This window comes from Carya illinoinensis, chromosome 5 (genome assembly GCF_018687715.1).
Source record: "Carya illinoinensis cultivar Pawnee chromosome 5, C.illinoinensisPawnee_v1, whole genome shotgun sequence".
Taxonomy (NCBI): Eukaryota; Viridiplantae; Streptophyta; class Magnoliopsida; order Fagales; family Juglandaceae; genus Carya; species Carya illinoinensis.
Genome location: NC_056756.1, coordinates 14,759,216 through 14,783,820, shown reverse-complemented (window position 1 = coordinate 14,783,820; position 24,605 = coordinate 14,759,216). Strand labels below are relative to the sequence as shown.

The window sequence follows — 24,605 nt, the reverse complement described above, 5'->3', positions numbered from 1 at the left end:
AAAAATCATTAATATTTATATATATAAAATTGTATTCAATCTTTTCTGATACAACTTTTTGCTCAATAATTGTGCACCGTAAGCATTAATCTATGTATCAAGCTATCTATATAGCAGCCAGGAGAGAGAAATTTAATGCTCTAATGAAGACCTTGTACAAAGATCTTTGTTTGGAACTTTTGAAACATAGAAGATGATTTAGTGAGAAAATGTTATAGGGTCAAAATCCCAAACACAACTCAGCACCATTAAAAAACTAATCAACATGCTGTGTTGTGGGACCGGCTTATTAGAGGCTGATTTTCTTAATCAAGAGTTAATCTTCCTGCAATAATCGCAGAGAAATATATTATTTAATGTACACGAAATTAAGAGCTTGTCGGCGCCGCTGGTGAATTATATATTGAGAAGTGTCGCGTCTAAAAGTTTTATAAAAATAAATTTCTAAATTAATATAATTTTTTAAATCTATTTTATAATAAAATTAATTTTACAATCTCATATATCATATCAAATTATATCAGCTTGTAAGTTAACTTTTGTATAATTTATTTATATCTAAAATATTTTTCTTATATACATATATATATATATATATAAAATATGTGTGGTGCATGATTAATTGGTCCAAAACAAAGAGCTAACAACTAAAGAAAAATAAATCTTAGGTCCACTCCAATTGACTTTTAGCACCAAAATGTGATGATGATCATGGAAGCAGCTAGCTAATTGCAAACCACCACGTACGTACATGGTCGATGGAGGATCGGATGGGTTTAATTTCTTAGTGAGGGAAAGACCATATATATGAAAAAGCTGATGGGAGTTGGGAGGGTTTTAATAATTAAGGCAAACATATATTATTAAATAAAATCAATAGCTAGCTTTCAAAGATTGGGGGCCTCCCTTGTCTTCTGGGAAGCATATGTCTCATCATATTCTATTATTATTAATTATTAATAATAATACTTAATCAACGTGCATTGCATTTCGATTATATACTGAGTCAATAGAATGGACATCGTTTTGTGACATTTACCTAACCAAAATGGCGTGGTATCATTTCTTTCCAATCTTTTCAATGGATCCAAAGATACGTACATGCCTCGCTGTACCCAACTTTCTATATGCTCTTCTTCCTTCATCCGTTCCACCACCAAGTTTCTTTATTTATTCATATATTCCTTTTCATATTATAAAACTATTTCCCATAGCACAGCAGCACCTCAATTATTGTGTCGGCAGCTTGGATTTTTAGCTTTGTTACCCAACTTTCTATATGCTCTTCTTCCTTCATCCGTTCCACCACCAAGTTTCTTTATTTATTCATATATTCCTTTTCATATTATAAAACTATTTCCCATAGCACAGCAGCACCTCAATTATTGTGTCGGCAGCTTGAATTTTTAGCTTTGTTGAATGCATCAATTCAGGTAGGGAAAAAATGATCTATTCTAGAGGGAGACATTGTAACAGCCCAAAGATATACATATATATATATATATATATTAATTTAAGCACTATTGCTTTAATATTCTCTCATGGATTGTCTAACAGTACAAAAGGCTCATTTTCTTTTGATTAGGTAGTTGATTTAATTAGTAGTTTGGCTTAAGCTCTCACAACCACTGTTTACTCCTAATCATCTCGATAATCTTTTGTCAAAATCACCAACAACTTCACCACTACATCTAAATCTTAATCCTTCTTGGGATCTTATTAAAAAAAAAATGATACACATAATTTTTTTCAAAATGTTTTTTTATGTAATTCTATTTTAAATAAGATATGATTTTATAAAATAACCAATAAAAATAGCATCGCTTTTTATAAAAATACTTTCAATTTAAAATAATATATAAAGAATTATAAAAAAATTTATACTTGCATCATTGCTCATAAAAATAATCCCTAACTGTACTTGCTTAGCCTAAAAAATCATGTCAGTCTTCTACCTCAAATATCTTAAAATAAAGATCAGCCTTATTTGAGAGAATAAAATATAATTTACATCTTTTAGAAAATGAGAAAAGAAAATTAGGAGAACCTAACTAACTATATATAAATATACAAGGAGGAGAAATTGCATATAAAGTTCTAATACTGTTCAATACTAACCCCAGTAGTGGGTCTTCAAATCATTATTGTATTTCTATAGATCATCACAATAATATATAAGGATGAAGGTGAAAAACGTTCAAGGCTTTAATGCACATGATACGGGTTAAACACACACACACAGAGCTCTCCTTTCCATTTCATCGTCGCCCCTTTAACCGCCCGGTGCACCGCCGTCCGGAGGCTATGTTATACACCACCCCCACCATTCTCTTCCCCTCCTACCAGAGATCATCCCCACCAATTTTTAGAGCCATCGGACCAGCCGTTAGCCGCCACGATCCCCTGGAAGTCACGGCACCTGCCTGTTTTTTCTCCCCTGTCGCCGGTTGCTTTCGCAGCCCAGAACCGCTGCCGTCCGAAGGCTGTGTTATACACCACCCCCACCATTCTCTTCCCCTCATACCAGAGATCATCCTCACCAATTTTCAGAGCCATCAGACCAGCCGTTAGCCGCCACGAGCCCCTGGAAGTCACGGCACCTGCCTGTTTTTTCTCCCCTGTCGCCGGTTGCTTTCGCAGCCCAGAACTGCCGCTCTCCGGCGGCGTGGCCTACACCACCCACCCAGTTTTCTTCCCCTCTCACCGGTGAAGATCCCCACCAAGTTTCACCTCCATCCGAGCCACCGTTAGCCACCACGAGCTCCTCCAAGCCATACGGTTTTTCACCAATTCCGGCACCGTCACACCACCTCCGGCCACCATCTCTTCACAGCTTCTTCCCCTACCTCTTGCCGACCAAAACCACCCATTTCCGGCCTCGATCCGTTGCCGGAGCAGCTCCCACGAGCTCAACTCCGTCCAGCCCCTTTTTGGCCTTCGACCGCCATTTCCACCACCACCCACGGCCAAAACTCGTTTCCCTTAGTTTCAAAAAAATCCTTAGACCATTCCCTATCAATCCCGAGCTTTGATTTGTCCCCGTTCAAAAGTGGGTATTTTACAACCCACGGCCACAGTGAAAAGCAAAACGGTCACCGTAAGAACCACCAAAAAGTTTAATTTTGGGAGAATGAAAAAAGCGGTGAGTGAGAAAACTTGAGAAATGAATACCGGGTATCGTAGATCCTGATCGATCGTCGTGGCTTTTGCAGGTGAGTAATCTTCTGGTTAGTAAAAAGTTCAGACTTTTCGGTGGGGTGGAGTGGATCTTGAAGCTTTGGCAGAGATCTGGGTTCGTGAGCTTCAGAGAGAGAGAGAGAGAGAGAGATATATATATATATATATATATATATATATGAGAGAAGAGAGAGACAAAGAGAAGAAGAATCGAGAAAAATAGAAAAGTAGAAAGAAAAATATAAAGCAGCCAACCTTCTGACACAGTTACTAAAGACCAAAAAATCCTTATATAAACGGACACAAAGAAATAAAACAAAAGGTTAAAAAAGTAACTATGTAATAAAAACGGAAGAAAAAAAATGGAACGCAACAATTCACTGCTCATTCCTGTAGAAGCACGATAGGCGCTTATTATTATAGATAGATATTGATACTATATGATCTAGCTTGCACGTCGTGAGGATGGAGATCAACTACTAAAATAAATATATATCATTTAAATGATTAATTTATTTAGACAAACTATACATCGAATGTTAATACATTTTGCACGTCATCATGTTAGATGTTCATGGGTTTTAGTAATTTAGGCTTAAAATACTTTGGAAAGTTACGTTAGGCTTAAAATAATTTGAAAAGTGAAGTTAATAAATAAAATAATGCAACTTTGTCCCTCCACTTTGCAACTTCATTTTGACCGTTCATATATTTAATTTTTTTTTAATTTTTTTCTTTTACGTACTAATTAAAGAAGTGATTATTAATGTATTAATTTTTTTTTTAAATATTTAAAAGGTGTTAAAAATATGAATAAAAAATATGAAAAATTAAAAAGTTGAGTTTTGCATGCCTAGGCGGCACGCCTAGCGATCATTGCTAGGTGATAGCCTAACATCACTATAATAAATATTACAAATTCGGGTAATGTATATATATGTGTGTGTGTAGTGTGTTAAATGTCCAATTTTTCTATGTATGAGCTCTATGACTTGATCAGAGCCTCTCCGTTACTTAATCGAAATTAGAGAGAAAGGCCTGTCATTTGGACCTATATTAATCATCTAGCTAATACTAGAATTTTCAGATCGACAACATGATAGGCATCACATAACAACTTAATGTTATAATATCTATCTTTTCATGCATTAGACCATCCAAATGGATCAAGAAAAATATAGAGATGATCTCAGATTATATGAGTAATTTGTCATCTTTCTCTCTATTTAATCTATCAATACGATTAATAAGATAAAGATACATCACTTTCAAGCTATTTTACAATTTATCACACATCACGCAGATGGACGACTATGATGTAATAAGGGTAATAGTGCAGTGTGCAGACCAGATGTGGTGGTTTTCTTTGTTTTACACCAACCTATACCTTATAGCGACACATCAGTAATCCAATCATCATTTAAAATTTGATGTTGTAGTACAAGATACAATGGTTTTCAGGCCGAGCTCATTTCTCCTCCACACACTCCTCTCCATTCGCTCTCTCTCAGTGTTGTCATCCCAGTGATCGTTGTTGTCAAATAATATTGGTTTGTGCCATCCGTAGCACCACAAGATCTCTCTCTCTCTCTCTCTCTCTCTCTCTCTCTCTCTCTCTCTCTCTCTCTCTCTCTCTCTCTCTCTCTCTCTCTCTCTCTCTCTCTCTCTCTCTCTCTCTCTGAGTTAGATGATCGATTAACAATGCCCTTTATCAATTCTTAAAAAGATTCGGATTAATCTTTGACGATGACACTAATCTTAACATCTAGTCAATGGACATTATCACCTATGACTTTAATTTCTTGCATAATTGTACTGTTACGACCTATTTTGTAGGAATGAATTGGAAAGGAAGAAAGAATCACGCCCGGCCCATAGTGTGACTCGAGTCTTGGTTAGTATCATTTCAAGCCCACGATGGCGTTCTAGGATAGTAGTACAATGCCCATACATATGTTCATAGCAGCAAATTAGACATAAATGCAACAAATAGAAATAGAGAGGAAAATATACATATTTACGAAATTTGGCACAAGACTTATATTTACAGGTCTTTTGGATTGAAAGATCATTATAATGAGAATACTTTACAGTTTCTCATAACTCTTATAACTCACTATATAAATGTGAGTTGGTGAACCATTAGTCCTAGAAAATAATAAAATTGGAGTTTCGCTTCTGGAGGTTGAATTGATCACGTATCATTACCCGCATTCGTGGGTGTCAAACTAGGAACAGGCCAAACATCCGGTTTCAAGAAAAACATAAATGACTTTGGGACGACGAGGAGGAGGAGGAGGGTCCATCAGGAAGGCCAGATCTCAGCCCAAGAAAGTGCAGGCCTTCTAACTGGGCTCAATGGTCGGTGAACAAAAAGGCTCGACCATTATTTCCACACCTGCCCTGGAGCCACAAAAGCGTAAAAAGACGATCTTATTCTGAGCTGTGTGCACGAGCTCAAATAAATGAACCTCAAAACGATGCACATGATTGATATGCATATTTTACCAAACTTTTGGTTTGGGCCCGCCCATGTCCACCTAGCAACGTCAACGTAGATAGCCACCGGACTTCAACGTCATTCACTATCCCCCCTTATTTTAGGTACTGTAACATTAGTCCTTCCTCCCTCCATACAAACCGGAGATGACTTGGACCATTCAGATGGGAATAAAATCCCTGTACCCACCAAGTTTCCATCTTTTCAATATATATATATATATTTTTTTAATTTACATTATATGACTAAAGTAACATTGTTTAAATGACCAATATGACAACTCAACCCTCGGACCCCTTGATAACGCTATGAAGAGTATCAAATAGTGGGCCCTATGCAAGCCCATGATCTCATCACATTAACTCATCTCTTTTTCTTTTATTTTCTTCTTTTTTTCCTTTGCTTTTTACTTTTGTTGAAGCTTTAATTTAAATTTTCCTTGGCTTTCAAGCGGGTTTTTTTTTTTTCAAAAAAAAAAAATATGTTTAGAAATAAAGAGATTTTATAAAAATAAACCTATAAACCAATATAATTTTATATGATACGTTAGATCTACTTTATAATAAAAGTAATTTGTACCACATCAAACTATGTCAGTTTGTGAATTTATTTTTATATAATTTTTTTATAGTTAAAGAATTTCTCAATATTTATACTTATAAATTATTACCATATTTTTAATTTACACCATAAACTATTAAAGCTGTCAATTTGTAAATGAGTATGGCGAACAAATAATCTATTTGACAATCATTTTATATATAAAAAATATATATATGTATATTTCTTTCTTTTTTAAAAATAAAAAATAAAATCAGAAAATATGGTTGCCAAATATGGTGCTAAGTAAACTTTTATTGTTAAACTATCATTTTTTTAATCGATTTTAACGGTTAGAACTTATCGATTAAAAATAGAACATATGATCAAATCGTAATTAGAGTGCACAAATTTTAAAATTCTGATAATTTAAAACTCGTATGAGTGCAAAATGTAATTTTAAGGTGTATATAAATCATGCTCTCCAACTTTTGTACGTGAGATAAGCAAAAAACAAAATCATAGAAATTAGATAATATCCTAGCCGATAATCTTGAAAATAGGAATGAATGTTACTATTTGAAAGTCGTTACAGCATACTGGCATAGGCATTCATACAACATAATTTAATTTATAAAATTTAAAAATTTAAAATTTATCTTTTAAATTAAATTATGTTATTTTTTAAAAAAATATCTCTCATTTTAAAATATTGAGCTTTGTGAAAAAAAGTTTACTTTTAAGAGAAGTTTGGATAGTGAGTTAAGTTGAATTGAAATTAGAGTCGAAATTCGAATAAAGATTATTATAATATACTTTTTTAATAATATTTTATTTTTAAATTAAAAAAATTAAATTTTGTATTATATTTTATTTAAATTTTTAATAAAATTATTAAAATAATTAGACGAGATAATATCTTGTAAATTAATTATCCCTTTAAAGTTTTACCGAGATGAAAGTAAGGCGTGGATGGGGTTACCAATGTCGGAGTTTCACCGGGAAAGCATTTGTCATAAGTATATGTGGTATGGTATTACCACCTCCTTAAAAGGACAACTATGGTAAATCCCGGGTTTGGAGTGACTTTCTCTAAAAAGCCGGGGGAAAGCAGATGAGATGCTCCCTCTCTCTCAATCTTTGGATGTCGTGAGCTTAGATAGAAAGGAAAGAGACAGACAGACTGACTGACTGACAGACACACATCCACAATTGGGATGAGGTTTCGTGAAGACGCAAACGGACAAAGGACAAATTCAGATTTTGCGTGGGGACCACATATAAAAGGGTAGTTTCGTCAGTCAAAAGGGCTTTTTCGTTATTTAGTTGATTCCCAGGGTCATGCTTTCCGTTGAGGCAGGATGTTTAGAGGCCCAAGATTCGTGGGCACAGATCGACATAGGGATTTGAGAGCGAAGAGTCTTCGGAGAGAGAGAGAGAGGGAGAGAGAGAGAGAGAGAGAGAGAGAGAGAATTTACGCCGCAACGGCTCAGGAACTGGAAGGAAGAGTGGATACGTGAAACGATATTTGTACGTACGGACAATTTGTAGAGAATCTCGGTTACATCCCTGTAAAGGCCTTGCTGATTTACAAACCGCGCCTCCCAGAATCCTCCAGATACCGATTCTATCCTTCAGAATCCTTCAATGCGTTTTGTACTTTATAGCTAATTATTTAAATTACAATTTTAAACAATCAATTTAGGCAATTTTTCCTCAATCTATCCTCTAGGCAGATTTTAGGAGATTTAAATCTCTTATAATTATTATTTATTGTGAGAGAAAGACATATAGAATAATGTTAAATATAATTATTTTTGTATATTATTCATGCATTCTATTTGTGTGATTAATTTTTTTAATATAAAATTAATTATATTATTAAAATATGTAAAAATATAAATAAGCGTGGCTGCATATAAAGTTTTTAATTATTTAAATGCTATATATATAAAAATAAAGGAGGGGCCAAATTGATGTTAAGAAGGCATGAAATTTGGGAAGTTTATAAGAGGATATTTAACTTTTTGCGGTCCATCATTGTGGTCTGAAACTCTGCCTTGGCAAAAGTTGAACGATTATTTGACGGCCCACTCACATGCTGGCATCATTAATACTCAAATCATCTTGAATGACCGATTTAGATTACACATTTTTTATTATATATATAAATATTTTAGTTAGATTACATAAAAATAATTTTATAAATTAATATAGATTGATATAATTAATTAGATTATAAAATTATTTTTATTATATAATAAATATAATAGATTAGATAAAATTACGTCAATTTATGTAATTATTTTGTATAATTATTTTATAGATGTAGCAGTAATCTTTTATTATAATTTGAGATTTCATATTTTTAAAATTAAAATTTAGACTAGTAATCCTAGATATCATTTTGGGATATATATTTTAGAGATTCTCTTGTAAAAAATAGAATCTATTATTTAAAAAATAATTTTTATGTGAATTTTAGATTTATCTTCGTTTTTAAAAAATAGAGTACGTAAAACTTATACACCATAACACTGTAAATATAATTTCTCTTAATGTATATTTAATCCACATAGATGATTTAGATTTGAAAGATTATTGTTCACTTTCACAAAACATCTCTTATCATCATATCTCATCTTACTTAATCATTACAATTTTTTCAAATTTTCATTTAAAATAAAATAAACAGTTCAACTTTTTCAAATTTCAAGACAAAAATAATATATTTGAATAATTTTTTATTCAACTTTTAACTTTAATCTCATCTCATCTCATCTCATCTCGTATCTGAAACCAAACGAACTCTAAGATATAAATCCCCCGCTCTAAATGCATCGTAGATGTATTCCTCATCTAGTTAGTCTAGTCCCCATCAAATTAACGATGGTGTAAAGGTTTATTATGGTATTAAATGTTGAGCTAATATTGTTGCGGATGGGATACCTATCTAAACAGTAGTTTGCCTGTAGCACTGCCGAGGTAATTAGAAACTTAAAGCATTTTCCAAGGTTGTTGATCAATTCTATAATTTCTCGATTAAATCAATGGTCTGGTCATGTGAAGAATAACTCCCAACAACAACAACAAATGGCGTAAACATCAAAGCTAACATAAGATTGCCTTTTTTTTTTTCTTTTTAAAGTAATTTCTTGGTGAAATAATACTATTTATTCTTATTTGAAAGTTTTTTTTTTGGGCTGACAAAGCACCAAATTTGTGACATGCTTTTTACATAATGACAGCTATAATCTTGCAATTCTAGATAATGCCTAGTTTGCATGGGATCGATGATCGTACGTTGGACTAAATCTAGCCACTTTGTTTTATTTGCTGTGCTGAGTGATCAATACCTAATATGGAGCTGTGAATGGACCAGCCTAAACTCCATACCTTGCCATAAAATAAATTTTAAAAAAAAAGGAAAAAAAATGCCCCCCCTTAAACCTTTCTCTTCAAGAAATTTTCACATTTTGCAAAATTGATGAAACGGATATGGGTTTCGTAATGCTAAGTTGGCAAATTCTATATTGATAGTAATTGACTACTTCGAAAAAGATGATCAGTGTAAATATAGTAAAAAAATGTCAAAATTTCTTATATTTTTTACATAATTTTAGTTAGGAGAATCAAAATTATACATATGACCCTGATTTGAAAATGATTTACACAAGATGTGACATTGCTTTTGATTATCTTAGGAAAAGACCCATTTGCAATGCATGATTTAGATTTTATATAAATTTTAACTGACTCTATGGTTTGGAGTAAGAAAAATAAACACATAAATTAGATTTCACACTAGCTACTTGAGCGAGCTTCTCAGACAATATCAAATACTCATTAAGTTTTATGAAATCTTGTTTATATGTAAATCTTTATCATGCAACATATGGCGAGCGAGCAACGATAATTTTACAATAAGGTCGAAAATTAAAGAAACTTAGTTGGTGAGAATATCGGCTCCACATTTCATCTCATTCAAATACATATTTCACGTGTAGGGCTTATTTATAAAATGGATGATTGATCCACGCAAAAACGACGTAACTAGAATATAATTTCAATAATTAAATTTATATTTTTAATTTTGTAGACAAGTTAATTTCGTATAGTGTTAGTAGAAAACCTTATTAATTTCCTGCATAATTTGCTACAAAATGAATTCCTTACTTTCCCCCCAATTAATTCATCAATGATGTAATGATTATAAATGTGTATTGTTGTTTTCACCTCTAAAAAGTGCGCTGGCATAATTCAATAACAAGCTTTCGAGATCTCGATCTGGTCTTGAATTAAATTCAATAGCTAAACCCCCAAACCCACTTGGCTTCGAGTTCAAGGCTTTGAATCTCATGTACTGATTGTTCTTTTCATTGGGTGGTTTAGTCATGACAGAAGCTTTTCATCCACAATGCGTAGAGGTAACAAACTGCCTGTCTGATTAATTATTGCATGCGATCTATCAATCGACAGGATTATCCACGAATTCTATCAATCGCTGTTGGAAATTATAGTTAAAATTATTAAATTTTTTTCTTATATTAGATACCAAGATTGTGTACTTGGACTGCTTTTGAAAGGAGTAAATATTGAGTTGTATGGTGAACTTATTCATCTTGAATCATGTGATGGATTATTTAGTTGTCTTTGGGTAGTATATATTCAATATTTTATCTTTACTTTTCACATATTTTTTATTCTTATTAATTATTATTTAATATTTTATCATTATTTTTTCACTATTATGTATAGATAATCTGAGATTACCTCACTATCCAAATATAGTCTTAGGCTGAAGACGATAAGAGTATCTCATATCATCTGAAATAGTTTTGTTCATATGGATATACTTTCAATCTAAATACACATAGCTTATTTCATTTGAAATAATATCACTTTTTTCATCTTAATTCAGTACTATTAATTGATGGGTCTTTTATTTGTAAAACATATAAATAAAACAATTATTCCGTTAATACAACAACTAATCAATTATTGATGGAATTTACTACTTTTAAAATTTTTCATATAAAAATTAAACGTATTTCAACCTATTTTATACATTTAAATACATCTCCATGAACCTGCAAAATCCATTTAAACATTTTAACTAATTACTATTAACAAATAAACTTAAATTATCCCATATCCTCTTAGCATCGAAACCTTTTATAGTCAAATAAAAACTTCCCCATGTTTGACTATTAAATCAAGGATGGGGCTACTTTGCCATCCCATTCTTACCGACGGTCCGCTGTTATTTTTTTTCTATATTTTTTTAAATAATTTTCTTAATTATTAAGTAAAAAAATATATTAATATATTTAAAAATTACTTCTTTAATTACTAAATAAAAAAAATAATATTTTTTACCTAAATGGTACACTTGGATGGTACCGCTCAGGCTGCATGGAAGCATTTCCCTTAAATAAAGCCCATTGGTTGCCATGTGAATAGAGTTTTCATTCAATTAATTGAGTCTATCTTAGCTCATGTCATTAAATACGTGATAAATACATGTTTTATTTATTTTCCATATTTTCAAGTGATACCTAACAATTTAATGAATTGGTTAGAAGAAATATGTTAATCTGAATTATATATATATATAAGTTTTCCTATATATAAGTTAGTGTGTTAATACACCACTTATAGTGGAACCCATTATAACTTTTTTTAAAAAAAAATCAAAATATCAATTATTTTATATTATAACTAACGTGAAAAGTTTCCACGTCAGCAATATGTTAGATGCGTAAAAAATAAGGCTTTCAAATAAATTTTCTATATATATATATATTTTTTTTTTTATGGAAATTTTCTATATATATACACACACTTTGACCATGCCATAATTAATATATATTTTTTCTCAAAATATATGTGCATTTATCATTTTTAGAGTAATCTAGCTCCAAATTTACAAGTCCTGTGTAGACTTTTTGTTAAAATATGGATCTTATTGAGAAAAAGTGAGTTTTTACATTTTTTCATGGTGGTGTCTATATTTTTATAAATAACTTGTGTGAAGTTTGTGTATTTGAGATTTGAATATATAATTTTTCTAATTTTTATATATAAAATTTTAAAAAATATATATTTATCATTTTTGTTATCATTATTTTTTTCAAATTTGTTAAAATGTCACATCAATTAATTGATTTGCAAATAAATTATAACAAATAATTCATGGTAACTCTAAAACTTAAAAGTGGAAAAGACAAATACAAAAATATTTGTCTTATCTATCTGTTTCTAAAAACTTTGAAAATTCAACAAAAACTCTGAAATAAAAATTAAATACTCGTGGATATCACTACCTTCAACGTGAAGGTGGGAGTGCTATAATTATTGGAAAACGACCCAAAATCAAAGCAACTGATAAACGCTTAGGTCGATCAAGTTTGTGGGACCCATTTTTACCACAACTATCGGTGGGCCCCCAAAAACCTATGTTTAGCCATATCTTCCACTCGTTGGGACGGGACTCCGAAATCTTCACATAATTTCCATGAAAGTGACTATGGAAAATTAATTTATGGACCGCCCTCGAGGAACCAACAATGCACATATACACAAACTGCTTGACTCTAAAGTCTTGTTTGTTTATTTAAATCTAAATTATTTTATTTTATCTTATTATTATAATTTTTTTAAATTTTTATATAAAATATAATACATAATTTAATTTTTTTAAATTTCTAAATAAAATTAATATTAAAAAATTATATTATAATAATATTTTATTTAACTTTTAACAAAATATTTCATCTCATTTAAACTGTATAATCAAACGAATCCGTAATAGATAAGTCACATGCATAGTTAGGTAAGTAAAATTATAAATATAAATAATAAATAATTTTTTTTTTTAATGATTAATAACCTGAGGATGACGACTTGGGTCACATTTATCAGACCCTCCAATTTATTTTAATTGGATATTAGTAAAAAATATAGTATATACTGTCCTTTGCAAATCAGTCACTATTTTTCAGGTTACGCAATTCATACGTAGATAATATAATTTTAGATAAAAGATTAAAGTTAAATAATATATTATTATTATCTTAAAATTTAAAAAATTTAAATTTAAATTTTAAAAAATTATAAAAATAAAATAAAATAAGATATTTTCCGAATCGGACTGAGTGGCATGGGAATGTCTTTTCGGATAAATATTTTTTGTGGTCCTGGTTTAAAGGTTTTAGTGCAGTATTAGTTCTTATCGGGTAAACACTATAGTTTTTGCACGCACTTTTACCACTGAATCACTGATGGTGATCATGGTGCTCTGTCTGCATGTAATATGTAGCTTCTGGTGTCTGCTTGCTAGAGAGTCGGTAATTAAGATAACATTGTTTACATTCAGATGGATTTGGACTATAATTTCTTTTTTTTTTTTTTTTGAGTTCTGTTGTTTATAATTATTTTTATGTAATTTTTATATATTTTATTAATGTGATTGATTAAAATAATTGTTTTATATTAAAAAAATGACGTAATCAATTACATTAATAAATATATAAAAAATATTTAAAAATGACTGCATATAAAATTTTTATATTTATTTCAAATCAAATAAAGAAGATCTTATCTTGAATTCTTTGAGATCTAACGATAGCGCAAAAAAGTGCGTTGACGAATAAATTTTTTACTATATATTTTTATTATTATAGATATTTTAATTATATTATTTATTTTTATTTTTTAAAATACAAAATTATTCCAATATTTGGACTAGTCAGAAGAGCTTGCTCAGCAAGGAAAGCATTTTCCCTGTCGATGTTCCGTCAAAATTCTGTAAAGGGATATTTTAATTAAAGTTCTTAAGACGCTTTGTCCAATTCTACCCTAAATTCTTTTGAGTCTACAATTGAAAGAGAGGGTAATTATTGTTTCTTTAACTCGAAACTATGAATCATAACATCTGTAATTCCACAGAAAGTACATGAAGCCTAGTTTTGCTGGAAAAATCATATTGTAATGCATTTGACTCTTGAGCTCCATAAATATTCAAAGCAAAATTTATGGACCGAGAAACATTTACGTCTATTAATACGATTAGTTATGTCTTTTTTTAATATAAAATAATTATTTTAATTAATTATATTAATGAAGTGTTCAATAAATATATAAAAATAACTGTACGTAACATAACTCTTTTACTTATTTTGCTTAATAATCTATTAAATTTTTCTAAATACAGTGACCGATATTATAATTTATTGAAAATAAAAGAAAGAGAATCCCATTGATATATGAATGTGAGATGTGTGAAACACTTTAATAAAGTTATTAGAGCATAGGTATTGGTCCTGTCGTAAACCACCTAACTAGGTCCCCACAAAGTAATAAATATATATATCTAGGCTCTTTCTGTTTTGTGGTTTGATTCTTAATGGTTACAACAATCAAATTAAATTTGTTTTGGATTTTCCTTATTGACAATGACCTATATGATTTTTTCTTCATTTTCTTGGAAAATATACATTTAATAAAGTAAATTGGAATGAATGTCTTCAAGTGGCTCTGCTCAAAAGTAAGAATTATAAAAATATTCTTTAAGTTTGGTCTATCTCTTTTTTTATTTTTATTTTTTGAGAGAAATGCTAAACTCACACATGGGACTCCTAACAGTGGTTTATTTTTTTTAATAATATTGTGAATTTTAAAAAAAATTAAAAATGTTAAATAAAATATATGAAAAAAATTTGTACTGTCGGAATCCCTAATGTGTGACTGTAGAGCTACTCAATAAAAAGTGCTAAAAATATTTAATTTGATCCCTTCTATATTATTGGTGTTCTTTAATTTAATTTTAAAATAAAAAGAATTAAATAAAATCGTGCAGACCCATTTGATCCCGCGAGGTTTGACTAATCAACGAATGAGCTAATACATCGATTGCAAATTATTGTTATTTTATCGAGATTCTTATTATTTAAAACACTTGTTTTATTTCTACCATAGCAAGGAACATCGACATATGGAGGAAAAAAAAATCCATAACCTCGTACATGTTTTGGAAATGTTTGAATTTTGAATTGGTAACTTAGAGTTAAAATTAAAGAGATTAAAAAAAAGTTACGGGAAATTCATTGTCTAAAAATCCTATATATTATATTAATTTTTTATGGATCTTTTAACATATATTAAATTATAAAGAAATCTTAATTCAAAGTTTTAAGCGTGTCATTATTTAAAATAAAATTTAAGTCATATCTTAAAATTATTAGAGTTGAAAATCGATTACATTAGGTGAGATTTTTGGAGATGTTGGACATTAATTGAAAGAAAAGGTTGTATCAATACTTAATTTTTTGACTGCGAATCGATTACGTTTAGATGTTGAATTGGGTTAAGTTAAATTATAAACATTAATATTATATAAATTTTATTAAGATGAATTTAGATTAAAATATATGATTTTATTAATAATTAATTTAAAATAAATTGGGTTGAGGAGAACAGCCAATCACAACCGAACAACCGAACAGTTTTAAGATTCTAATTCACCTCGCGCCCCATTGCATGATCTTAAGATATTAATCCAAAGGCAGCCACGTGTTAAAAGCCATAATTGTGCTTTCTTAACTCAGAAATGGACTTTTTCTTTTCTTCTGCCTAGAGAACACAGAGGATCGGCCAATCAAATTCAAGACCCAGCGAAACAAAAGCCTCGATCCCATTCACGTAAATATCTATGACCCACAAGGGTATTTGTTAGTTCCATCCTAAACCTCATCCTTCCCACAGTAGTAGAATGGGACCCACATTTTGTCTGCTGCATTAGCAAATTAAACACTACTTAAATTGGAAATTACTTTCGAAATCATTGAAAAAAATTCCACGTTATGAATTTGGTGGCGTTAATTTTGAGGTTAACAAATCTTAGAAGAATTATAAGAAAGATGGTGTATTTGTGAAGTTTTCTGGTGAGTGTCGTTACAGTAATGCAGGTGTGTCTATATAAATACAGTTATTGTAGTACATATATGCGTTGGATAAGAAGATACTCTAAATTGTCAATGCCGTAGAAATATACTTATTTAATATCTGTAACAAAAGAGAGAGAATCTAGAAATGTACATTTCTTTTCATTATCTCAAGAAACATAAAGAAATTAGATTTTATTATTATTTATATTTATGTATAAATTGGAAAGGAAATAAGAGAGAAGTGAAGAAAAAGCAGGGAATAAAAAGAGACCGGATGTTGACAAATTTCATGTCACTGTTCTTAGAAGGTCGTTTGTTTGTGTGAAGATTTCTTATCTGGGATCTCTCTCTCTTCCTCTCTCTAAAAGAAAAAAAAGGAGGAAGCTTTCTCTCTCTAAAAACTCTATTCTTTGAGAGAGAAAGAGAGTGGCCCAGCAGATCGAAATCTCCCCCTTTTCTTCAATCCGGTAACGATCTAAGCTCCTTCAATGGTGCTGTATAAACACCCACTTTGTTGTTTGTTTAATAATTATTGGTATTATTTTATTTAGCTGCTTGGTCTCAGTGGTGAGAGTTTAGGACTCGGAATTTTCCATGATGTGGAGCTTCTGTTGGATGATTCAATCGGCGCAGGATTCTTGAGGAGAGAGAGGTGATAAGAGGATGTGGGTCTGAGGTAAAATTTATTTTTACCTGCTAATTTATCGATTTCTTGTTTTTGCTTGATAATTTGGTTAATTGGGTTTCCTTTTATTTTATTTTATACTTTTTCCTTCTTTTTTATTTTGTTAAGTTGTCGGCTTTTCTATGGCTGGGTTGCGCATTTGTTTTTTGTTGTTCCTTTGCGGCTTATAAACCCCACTGATTTTTCTTCTGATGCTTAATCTGTCTCTGATTTTTTTTCTTGTTAAAAAAAAATGGTTCGGGTATTAGGTTTTGATTGGTGATTGTAGTATTTGTTTGCCGCGTTGTGTTGTTCATATTTGCTCATGTATGTTAATTTTGAGTTGTAGCTGCGTAGGATCTGTCCTATGAACTTTTTTTCTGCTGGAGTTACTCCCATCTCGATAATTAGCATAGAAAACTCGAAGCTTTTCTTCTTGATCTTCAGGCTTCTAAAAGTTGCAGCATACTGTTTTTCCTCCTTCAAACTGTGTGATGGGAAAAGCTTAAGGAGATTACCAGTTCTTTTTGGATTATGTTGCCGGTATATGCCATCTTTTGGGTGTGTGCTTCTAACTGCATTAGTGAAGGGTTTTCATAAATCATTACAGATGTTGCATTTATTCTAGATGAAGTTTTAGTGAAGGAAAGTTGTGTAATGATGAGTTAGTGGTTTGATCAAATATCTGACCTTGAAAGCCCAATTGATTATAATTGAATTATCTGTTGCATATCCCTTTTCTACTTGTGTTACCATGGAACTGTTCCTTGAGAAATGTAGATTTATATTCTTACAGTAGCATTTATAGAAGGAGCATCATATTGATATTGTCAGTGTTAATGGGCAGTATCAATGTGGAATGTGAGGAACGTAGTTGAATATAATATTTGTAATGAACTCCCTGAGAGAGAGGATCTATGCATCTTAAAAAATTTAAATGATAAGAGAAATGATTTGTGATAAGAGAAACCATCAAACCTGTTTGGTTGAATGAACTAATATTATACTTTCTTAGATCTTTTATTTCCTTGTCATTTTCTCCAGAACAGATGGCTGTTTGAGTGTTATTTAAATTTTCCAATGTGGTTATAATAAATGTTAGGTGATCAACAGTGTTTGTGAAAAAAATTCATTACTCATGTTTCTAAAAGTAATTTTTCCAAGTGTGCATTCAGGCTGTGCTAGATGCTTGTTTTTTTAGAGTCAATTCGTTTATGGTAAGGAAGTCCATTAAATTGATCTCTTTGAAGGCGCAAGAACCAATGTTTTGAATACCGTACCGGATGTCGTACTGGTCAAGGCACTGGAACGAAATATTTCGGTATCGGTACCGTTTCGTGTACCGTTTTGGGATAGTCGATATATAAATAAATTATATATATAAATTATATTTTAAAACAATAATCTATATATGAATAAATTATACACGAATACATATGTATATATAAATTGTAAATAGTCCGATATGAATTGGAAAAAAAAATAAGATTATAACTTAAAAAAATGAAAAAAAAAAAAAACATAAAAGGCCAAAATACCGAAATACCGGCTGGTACATGCCGGTATGCAGGCCGGTACAGGCCGAAATACAGGCCGGTACAAAACAGGTACCTTACCTGTACCAGCCTGGTGACCGGTACGGAATGTACGGTACGGTATGGTACCAAAAACACTGGCAAGAACTCCTAAATTTTCTCTCGACAATGATATACTCATAAATAACATGGATCTCCTTTATGCGCCTAGTAACTGGTTTTGGCATAAAGGGAACTTCAGATAATCTGATGTTGCAGTATTCTCTCTCTCACCCTTTCACCCATCTTTCATTCCCTTTAGGCCAGATATCGATTTACAGCATTCTACATATGCGAATCTACTCTAATTGCTCACTCTTTTCTCCAAAGAAAAGAGTTAACTTTTCCTTAATTCTTGTAAGTATCCTAAAATGTAGCCCCATTCTATTATCATGTTGTAGATTCCCTTTAGGTGTCATATAGCAATTTGGGGCTGAGAGCAATTCTTGAATTTATAGAGTGAAGAGGCTTTAGGATAAGTTATGCTGTTTAATTTACATGCTAGGTCTATAAGGTCATGGGACATAGTATATGGAGGGAGAGGTAGGATAACATAATCAAGCCGTTTAAAGTTGAAGAAGATTTAGGACATGAAATTAATAAATAGGAATGGAACAGAGAAGCAAAAATAAAATAGGATAGTAACCAGGGAAAATCTTAGAAAATATGTTGGAAATGCAAGCAAGCGAATATGAAGTGACATACATGCACATAAAATGCAACACTGGTCCTCGTGGCTCATACAAGATGAGAATGTTGGTACTTAATCAAGCATGCCCTTGAACTTGTGTAGCCTTTTGTGTTACCACTTTCGATAAACATTGCCTATTGGCTCGTCTGGTTCCTGCATTGCCTAGGAAATATTAACTTGCTTTATTGGTTATGAATTACCCCTTTGTGTCAAGAATTAAGTTGATTTCAAGCATCACAGCCATTTATCCATACCTTCTCTCTCCAGACTTTTGTGGCCATGTTGCTCATGTTCCAGTAGTTTCTGTTTTGTGACAGCACTGATCTGGGCAAAAACTTCCATCAGGATAATCAAACCCATATCAATCACTGTAAATTACGAAGCGTCCCCGTAGTTGCACGTGCTATGTTTGATTTTTTATGTTTGGGAATTGGCATGGGGACATGATTCAAGCGGTATTGATGGTGTATTGGTGCTACAGAAAGCAGTTTCTATTAAAACAAAATTGTAAAAGGTTTATTTTTTTCGAATCTACTTATCTACTGATAAAAAAAAATCTTTTTTAAAGATATCAAATGACCGTTGTGCTCAACTGAGAAATTCTTAGACAGTTAGCATTTTCTTCTATGTATGTGTATGATTATCTGCCATTGTTTTTTCCACCCTTACTAAAAACTGGGGGAACAGTTCTGTTTAGTGGGAATCTTTACAACAAACCATATATATCGTTGTTACTTTTATGGTTGTTACGCATGTTATATTTGAAATTTTTCTTCATTGATTTTCAGGAATGGGAACAAAAGTGCATTGTAAAAGTTTTTTGCCAGGATATTACCCAATGAGGGATCTTAATGAGAATTCTAACAGCTGTAGCTGGCCCCCATATTATGGTGATAAAACCTTTGTAAATGGGCAGTATTATAATGGTTGCCCGCCGAGGGCTGCCACAGATCTTTATCCAGGTCATGATAAGGATGTAGTGAAGCAGACAATGCTTAAACATGAGGCTATATTCAAAAAACAGGTATTCAAATTTTCTTGGCCCTTTCAAGTACCATATGGTTCATTAATTAGGTTCTTACCATATTGAGTTTAATCAAAATTAAGTTCAGCCTTGCTTGCTTATGTATGTTTGAATTATAGAAACTCAGGTAAATAGATATATTATGAATTTATTGTCATCATCCAGGTGCATGAGCTCCATCGCCTTTACAGAATACAGAGGGATTTGATGGATGAATTCAAGAGGAAAGAACTACATAAAAACTTGATGCCCGTGGAGACATCATTGTCATCTGGTCCCCTAGTAACTCAAATCACGTCAGAAAATGCCCAAAAATGGCATATCCCCAGCTTCCCGCCAGCAAACTCTGTTTATGCTAGGCCAACAGTTTCAGGTGTCGAGGACATTCATTCTCCCTTGAGTTATGTGAAAGGAAACAGCACACAAGGCGGTCTTTTTCCATCCCAAAATGAGGGTAATTCAAAGGATTTAGAGATACTGGACTCCAGACCTACAAAGGTCAGGAGAAAAATGATTGATCTTCAACTTCCAGCTGATGAATATATTGATACTGAAGAAGGAGAAAACTTGAGCGAAGAAAAAGTGCTTGGAGTGTCAAACTATCATTCCAATAGAAACCATAAACTAGCCCCAGAGAAGGGTGTAAGGCTGTTTCTTGGCAATGGTGAGAAGTGTGGCATTCAAGGAGATGCTTTGACATCTGATTCGTGTTTAGAGAGCAGAAATGGTTTGGCCGACTTGAATGAGCCTATCCCGGTTGAGGAAGCAAGTGCTTCTGGACATGTTGACCTTCTGAGCCAGGGTGCCTTTTGCCGTGAGACTCAAGGCCCCAACCTGTCTGCTAAGCCAAACTTACAGTTTCTAAGTTTGCCTAAGGGAACTTTACTCAACTCCCACCATGGAAGTGATAATGGGACTCGCAACAATTGGCACTTAGAGAACAATGGAAATGAAAAGGGATGGTTTTGCCATGTGCTCGAAGCAGGTATAATTTCTTCATCAAGTTTCACAAACAATCCTTGAATTGGTTCTGTTTGAATTTTGCAATAGGTGTAACTACTTTTTAAGGAGTTTATTGGGTAGAATTATTCCATCGGGTTAGATATTATTCATATGGCTGCCATTTTGTTTTACAGGGCCCAGTAAAAGCAACTTGAAATCTGCTTCTCAAGGTCTCCAACCAGAAATATCTTCCCAGCCAATGCAAGTTTTGCTTAACAAAGCTCACGAAACTTCTGGTTACTATCTGACTGATAAAAGCAAAGGAGGTTCGTGGAATGAAAGAACAGTTTGTGCTTCGGAAATCTCTAATAAAAGTGATGAAATCTCCAGTAATAAGCATCTCGGGTCAATGGTGGCCTCCCATCTGCCCAGTCCATATCCTATTGCTCCTTCCTTTGATTTGGCCAAGTCTTGGTCTCACTCAGTCTCATCTTGGGAAAAGCAAAGTAGTACCTTAAGCCAGAAGTCAATATCAGGTAACAAACAACCATGCTTGAACTCATCTGCTGCTACCTTGAGTAAAAGTTCTCAGTCATCAGTGCAGAGCAATGGATTTTTTGGAGATGCGTGGCATCTTAAGAGCAATTCTAGATGTAACCCAGGTTTTGGAAGTGATGCGTCTTACAGAAATGGATTTTGTCAGGGGTTGTCATCTGCGTCCAAGGAACTATCGGTTCACCTCCCTTCAAGAAGCTACGATTATATGAACTGCGTCAATGATCATAACAGAGCTCCTGATCACTTTATCTGTAATGGTGTTGCAAAGCACCCGAGGGGCTCAGATCACACGGACAGGAAATCTGTAAAAGATGAGAACTTGAATGTGGTGCTTTCAAACAGCTCATCCAACAAAGTAGCTCCCAGGCAAGATTTTGAGATCATAGATGAAGGACAGAAGCATGAAGACCATCTTTCAGGCTTGCCATGGCTCAGACCTAAGCCTTCTTCTAAGAATGAGTCCTCCAATGCTGGGAGGGTTTCAAACATAGAGGAGCCAAGTTTCTTTCAATCTTCACCAAGTCAGTTTTCCAACAAAAGTGAAATGGAGAAGGGAAATCACATTTTTACCCAGAATACAAAATCGGTTTCATGTTTTAACGATGCTGAGGTCAAGAGGATAGAAATAGATGACAACCTGAGTAACAGAAAAATTCTCGGGTTTCCCATATTTGAAAAGTCGAATATTTCTAGGAATGAGTCTTCTTCTTTCACCTCTCCCTCTGTGTCTCATCCTCTCCCATCTGAAGGTGGTGAAGTGGAGAATAACAGGAAAAACAGAGTCCTAGATATAAACTTGCCTTGTGAACCTGCAGTTCTTGAGTTGGGTGATCGGACAGCAGAAACTCCAGTTAAAGATAAGAAAACAGATGCAAACATTTCCATTTTCAGACATAACATCGATTTGAATTCCTGTATAAGTGATGATGAAGAGGCCTTGGTACCTTCTTCTCCAAGCACTCCAGTGAAGATTACAGCAGGGATAGATTTAGAAGCTCCCATAGTTCAGACTGAGGAGGATTCCATTCATGGAGATAGTGCAGAGAAGCAGCATGCTGCTCCTTTGCAATTATTACAACACAAAGCTGAGAACGCACAGGATGAACTCATGGTGTTAGCAGCTGAGGCAATAGTTGTAATCTCATCGTCAGGTTTCCACAATCAGTTTGATGATACCACTTGCAAGCCATCGGAAGCTTCTGAAACAGACCTCCTTAACTGGTTTGTCGAAATAGTTTCCTTGTGTGGAGATGAAATTGAGAGCAAGTTTGATGCAATTTTGAGAGTCAAAGATGGTGAGGATAATGAGGAGGAAGGAAGTGATTCCTTTGAATCCATGACATTAAAACTAACGGAGACAAAGGAAGAAGATTATATGCCTAAACCGTTGGTTCCAGAAAACTTAAAGCTGGAGGAAACAGGAGCTACTTCATTACCAAATCGGCCCCGGAAGGGCCTGGCAAGGAGGGGAAGGCAGCGAAGAGACTTCCAAAGAGACATCCTTCCAGGCATTGCTTCTCTTTCTAGGCATGAGGTAACAGAAGATCTTCAGACATTTGGGGGGCTGATGCGAGCAACAGGTCATTCATGGCATTCTGGGTTGACAAGGAGGAGCTCTACTAGGAACGGGTGTGGAAGGGGGAGGCGGCGGTCAGCGGCAAGTTGCTCACCCACTGTGCCAACCCCAGCTTGCACTCCACTGATACAGCAGCTTAGTAACATTGAAGTGGGACTTGAGGATAGAAGCCTAGCAGGGTGGGGGAAGACAACTAGACGACCCCGCCGGCAGAGATGCCCTGCAGGTAATCATGCATCCATCCCATTAACCTAATTGTGGAAAGAGGCCTTGATATATTGATTTAGAAATTTATAGAGGTAAGTAAGGAGTTGTTTCTCTGGCTGAGGGGAGCTGAGAAAAGTGGTTCTGAGACATGGTGACCTGCCATTGTACATTTATTGGCCTAGAATTTGGGCTGGCTTGATTATCTATCTTTGAGTGTTTACAAACTTTGTATTTTCCGAAATAATGTTGTATGATTTCTTCCGGCATATATAATAGCATTCCTTCACTTCGTGTGTTTTTACAGCCACTTGGATCTTTGGGGGCGTTTTTCTCTTGATAGTCATTTATTATTGAATATTGACCCATAGGTGAGTGCTAATGAATTTCTCTCAAAAAAAGGTGAGTGCTAATGAATATTCCTGCCAAGAAGAAGGAAGAATGTAGGGTTGAAAAGCATGCTATCTGCTTGAGGACACTCGCCCAGAAAGATTATCTGAGATGGCATTTGATTGCTACTTTTCTGATGAACAGATAGATTTCTTTTCACTTCTCTACCAGCACGATGAGAATAGTACGTGAAAAAAATTCGTGGCCCATTTTTTTTTTTAATACTAGTAATAGTATTAAGCGGAATTATTCCGATTTAATTTTTTTAATCAGTAATTAAGACTTTTATTAAAAGGAGAAATGATATTTACAATCATGAGTACGTAAATGTTGTGTAATCATTTAAAAAAAATAAATAAATACAGGATTCATATGAAAAAAAATTTAATTTTTTAGTAATAGATTTTACTTTTTTTCAAAATAACTTGTATAATATTTACATATTTTATAACTATATATAACATTACTTATACATAGCACATATATGATATTTTGATTTAATTTATTCTCGCATTCTCCGTTTGAACAGAACGTGGGAGAAAAATACATGCTGTAGACGCATTCAAGGGATATAAACTAGTGGAGTTAATTTTACCGAAAAGCAAATACATACTTACCTGTATTGTTTTATTTTTTTGAAAATCAAATCATTTCTCATCAATTTTTTTTCTCAATAAAAGGAGATGTGAGAGCGATCAATGTAGTAATTCTTTCTAGATGTAATTACAAGAAATCTCTCTACTACAGAATATTCAGTTTGAGCCATAAGCACTATTTTAAAATATCCAATTAGTTTATCTAAATGGCTTCTTAATTAT

General features: G+C 32.9%; 1 protein-coding gene across 2 annotated transcripts; it reads left to right on the top strand.

Moving 5' to 3' along the window:
• The first annotated feature begins 16,418 nt into the window (after positions 1 to 16,418).
• LOC122310186 lies at positions 16,419 to 23,686 on the top strand. Of its 2 annotated transcripts, none has more exons than XM_043124063.1 (5): positions 16,419 to 16,631; positions 16,730 to 16,840; positions 19,882 to 20,117; positions 20,283 to 21,102; positions 21,254 to 23,686. In XM_043124063.1, the coding sequence occupies exons 3-5, from the start codon at positions 19,884 to 19,886 to the stop codon at positions 23,446 to 23,448; spliced, it is 3,249 nt and encodes a 1,082-aa protein (XP_042979997.1). In that variant the 5' UTR covers positions 16,419 to 16,631; positions 16,730 to 16,840; positions 19,882 to 19,883; the 3' UTR covers positions 23,449 to 23,686. The 2 variants fall into 2 exon arrangements, with proteins under 2 accessions (XP_042979997.1, XP_042979996.1); XM_043124062.1 differs by having other exon boundaries at positions 16,716 to 16,840.
• Positions 23,687 to 24,605: the final 919 nt, after the last annotated feature.

Coding starts and splice junctions, on each gene's coding strand:
- LOC122310186 (XM_043124063.1), top strand. CDS start 19,884: ATGGGAACAAAAGTGCATTGTAAAAGTTTTTTGCCAGGATATTACCCA. Junction 20,118..20,282: donor AGGCTATATTCAAAAAACAG/GTATTCAAATTT, acceptor GTCATCATCCAG/GTGCATGAGCTCCATCGCCT. Junction 21,103..21,253: donor TTGCCATGTGCTCGAAGCAG/GTATAATTTCTT, acceptor TTTGTTTTACAG/GGCCCAGTAAAAGCAACTTG.